The 3,106-nt window shown below is 64.6% G+C and overlaps 1 protein-coding gene across 1 annotated transcript; it reads left to right on the top strand.

The window, feature by feature from the left end:
* Positions 1-405: 405 nt before the first annotated feature.
* TLX3 (T cell leukemia homeobox 3) lies at positions 406-2,987 on the top strand. Its single transcript, XM_032466329.1, has 3 exons — positions 406-826; positions 1,181-1,424; positions 2,344-2,987. Exons 1-3 carry the CDS (start codon positions 406-408, stop codon positions 2,552-2,554), a joined length of 876 nt encoding a protein of 291 aa, XP_032322220.1. The 3' UTR covers positions 2,555-2,987.
* The last annotated feature ends 119 nt before the right edge of the window (positions 2,988-3,106 follow it).

The following is a 3,106-nucleotide window of genomic DNA, read 5'->3' as shown; positions in this document are numbered from 1 at the left end:
TGCAGCTTCGTTAGATTTCGGGTTTGGGAGGCTGCGGTTCGGGCGCTAATATCCGCCGCCCATTATCCCGGCTAATAAATTTGACCTATTGTTCGTTTGTTAAAATGATGTCACCTTGGAACAGTCCCTAAGCTCCTATTTCCATGAATTAGGCCTTTATTGAAAGCCGGGAGCCAATGGGAGGAGAGAGGCTTGTTGATAGCAGCCAATGGCTGCGGCAGGAGAGGAATTAGCAGCGGAAACTCCAGGTTCGGTTCAAGAAAGATGACACAGAGCCTGTCGGGCCCGCGCACTCTTGGCAAAGTTTCAGTGCGACGAGAGGCGCCGGGCGCTCCATGGCCGCGCCGTAACGGGGACCCAGCCGCCTCCCCGCCCAGCCCAGCCCAGCCCTTCTGCCCACCCAGGATGGAGGCGCCCGCCAGCGCGCAGACCCCGCACCCGCACGAGCCCATCAGCTTCGGCATCGACCAGATCCTCAACAGCCCGGACCAGGACAGCGCACCAGCCCCGCGGGGCCCCGATGGCGCCAGCTACCTGGGAGGGCCCCCCGGGGGCCGTCCGGGCGCCACGTACCCATCTCTGCCCGCCTCCTTTGCCGGCCTCGGAGCGCCCTTCGAGGATGCAGGATCTTATAGTGTCAACCTAAGCCTGGCGCCCGCCGGCGTGATCCGGGTGCCAGCTCACAGGCCGCTGCCCGGGGCCGTGCCGCCGCCTCTGCCTAGCGCGCTGCCCGCCATGCCCTCCGTGCCCACGGTCTCCAGCCTGGGCGGCCTCAATTTCCCCTGGATGGAGAGCAGCCGCCGCTTCGTGAAAGACCGTTTCACAGGTGAGCAAGGTGGCCAAAACAGGCACCGGCCCTCGGCCCTCCTGGGGTCAGAGGCCCCGCGCCCGATGTGCTCCATTTGAGAAACGATTTCGGAGGCCCAAGCTTGGTGGAGGCCTCAGTGCCCAGGGGCCCTGGCAACCACAGAGGGGAGGAAAATCAGGGAGTTTGGGGAAATAAGCCTGTACCCGGGGGAAGAGGGGGGCATCTCCCAAACGGCTTGGGGCCGCTGGGGAAGCGCGGGACCAACGAAATAGCCGAGGACGCTGCGCCCCACCGGGCGGCACCGGGTACGCATGGGGCCTGAATGGCAGTCGAGCCGGGCTGAGCTTCAGGGGGCCTGGTGTGTCTCCGCAGCGGCCGCAGCGCTCACGCCCTTCACCGTGACCCGGCGCATCGGCCACCCTTACCAGAACAGGACGCCGCCCAAGCGTAAGAAGCCGCGCACATCCTTTTCTCGGGTGCAGATCTGCGAGCTAGAAAAGCGCTTCCACCGCCAGAAGTACCTGGCCTCCGCCGAGAGGGCGGCGCTCGCCAAGTCCCTCAAAATGACGGATGCGCAGGTCAAGACCTGGTTCCAAAACAGGAGGACCAAGTGGCGGTGAGAGAGGCCCGGCCCTGCACCTGCCCTTCGCCCGCCCTGCGCCGCTCTCTCCATCCTGTAATACCCACTACCCGCCCTCCTAAGGCTGTGCCTCCCCACTCCTTTCCAGGTTTTATCTCCCTGCTTGACTTCCTGCCCGCCTCTCCCCACTCTCCCGCGCCTCGGCTTCTCCTCCACTGCCATCCCCGTGTCGCGTTCGTGAGCCTCTCCAACTCTCTCGGTGTTTTATTCCGTCTCCTGAGCTCGTTCGGTTTCCTCTCACCAGCCCTCTCCACACCCCACCCCACCGCACCCCAGGCCTCTTGCGCTCCCCTAATCCCTCCCGCTTGCTCTCTGCACTCAGATTTCCGACAATACGCGCGGACTCCGAGTTCCCCCTCTAGCTGCCCAGCCCGACTCCAGCCCAGTTTCTACCCGATCCTTGTTTCGATTTAACCCGTAAACGGCGAAGCGATCGCGTTCTACAAGAGGGGTTTGAGACAGAGCCTGGGAGAACTGGATGAGGCTGAGCGGGCCCGGGGACACCGGGAGGCGCGGAGCCAGCCCGCCCGCCCCACCCGTGGACCACGGTGACCTGGCTGCCCGCATAATCTAGTCAGTTACACACACGCCCTCCTCTCGTTATCCCGCAAAGAAACAATCTTTGTTGTTGGCGAAGTCACAAAACCCAGGCGTGCAGGTGGGCGGCGGGCGGAGTTCCCTCTTGGCGATCTCCGGCGCACGACAAAAACAAACGATCCCAACCCATCCCCCGGACTCGCGAGTCTCCAGCGCACAGCGCGGGTGGGGAGGCAGACGGACCAAGTGCCTCGAGGCTCCCGGCTGGCCTCGGCTCCTCGGCGTGCTGGGGCCCCCGCCGGCAGCCCCGGAGTGCCGGGTGCCTGACGGTGCTGTCCCTCTCCCTCCCCCGGTGCAGGCGGCAGACGGCGGAGGAGCGGGAGGCGGAGCGGCAGCAGGCGAGCCGGCTCATGCTGCAGCTGCAACACGACGCCTTCCAAAAGAGCCTCAACGACTCCATCCAGCCCGACCCGCTCTGTCTGCACAACTCGTCGCTCTTTGCTCTGCAGAATCTGCAGCCCTGGGAGGAGGATAGCTCCAAGGTCCCCGCCGTCACCTCTCTGGTGTGAGCCACCAGCGCGTACCGTCGCCAAGGATCGCCGCCGCGACCCGGCGGGGCGCTCCGAGCCCCCAGCCGGGCTGGGGGGGAACCAAGGCCGAGAGGGGAAGGGGCCGCCAAGCTCGAGTAGGCCCCAGGGCGCGGCCGCATCCCCGCCGGCCGCGGTGGGGGGCTGGGCCCGGGCTCCGAGCGGCTGCACAATCCGAGCCTCCGCCCCGCGCCCAGTCCCGCCCCAGGCCCGGGCCTGACAAAGAAAGCGCCTTACGTTTCTCCGCCCCTCGCCCGCAGCCCCCCGGGCTGGGCGCCTGTATTATACTTTGTACTTTTGCCCAAACGTGTAAATAATAAAAGTTTTGGCTTTTTTCTTTAGAAACCGGCCACCTGCTTCCCCCGCGGGGGCCGCTAGAGGAGGGGCGGCCCACCAGGCGGCTGGGGGAAGCGCCAGGGGCTGGGGCACCCTGCGTTGAGGCTGAGTCCACTCTTCTTTTCCGTTCATTTTATTTAAGTCGTTTTATTTAATAAAAAAGTTAGCTATTTCACTTAACGCCGCTTTTATTTCGTT

This window comes from Camelus ferus, chromosome 22 (assembly GCF_009834535.1).
Source record: "Camelus ferus isolate YT-003-E chromosome 22, BCGSAC_Cfer_1.0, whole genome shotgun sequence".
NCBI lineage: Eukaryota > Metazoa > Chordata > Mammalia > Artiodactyla > Camelidae > Camelus > Camelus ferus.
Note: the sequence above shows the minus strand (reverse complement) of the source record. Positions and strands in the feature narration are given on the sequence as shown.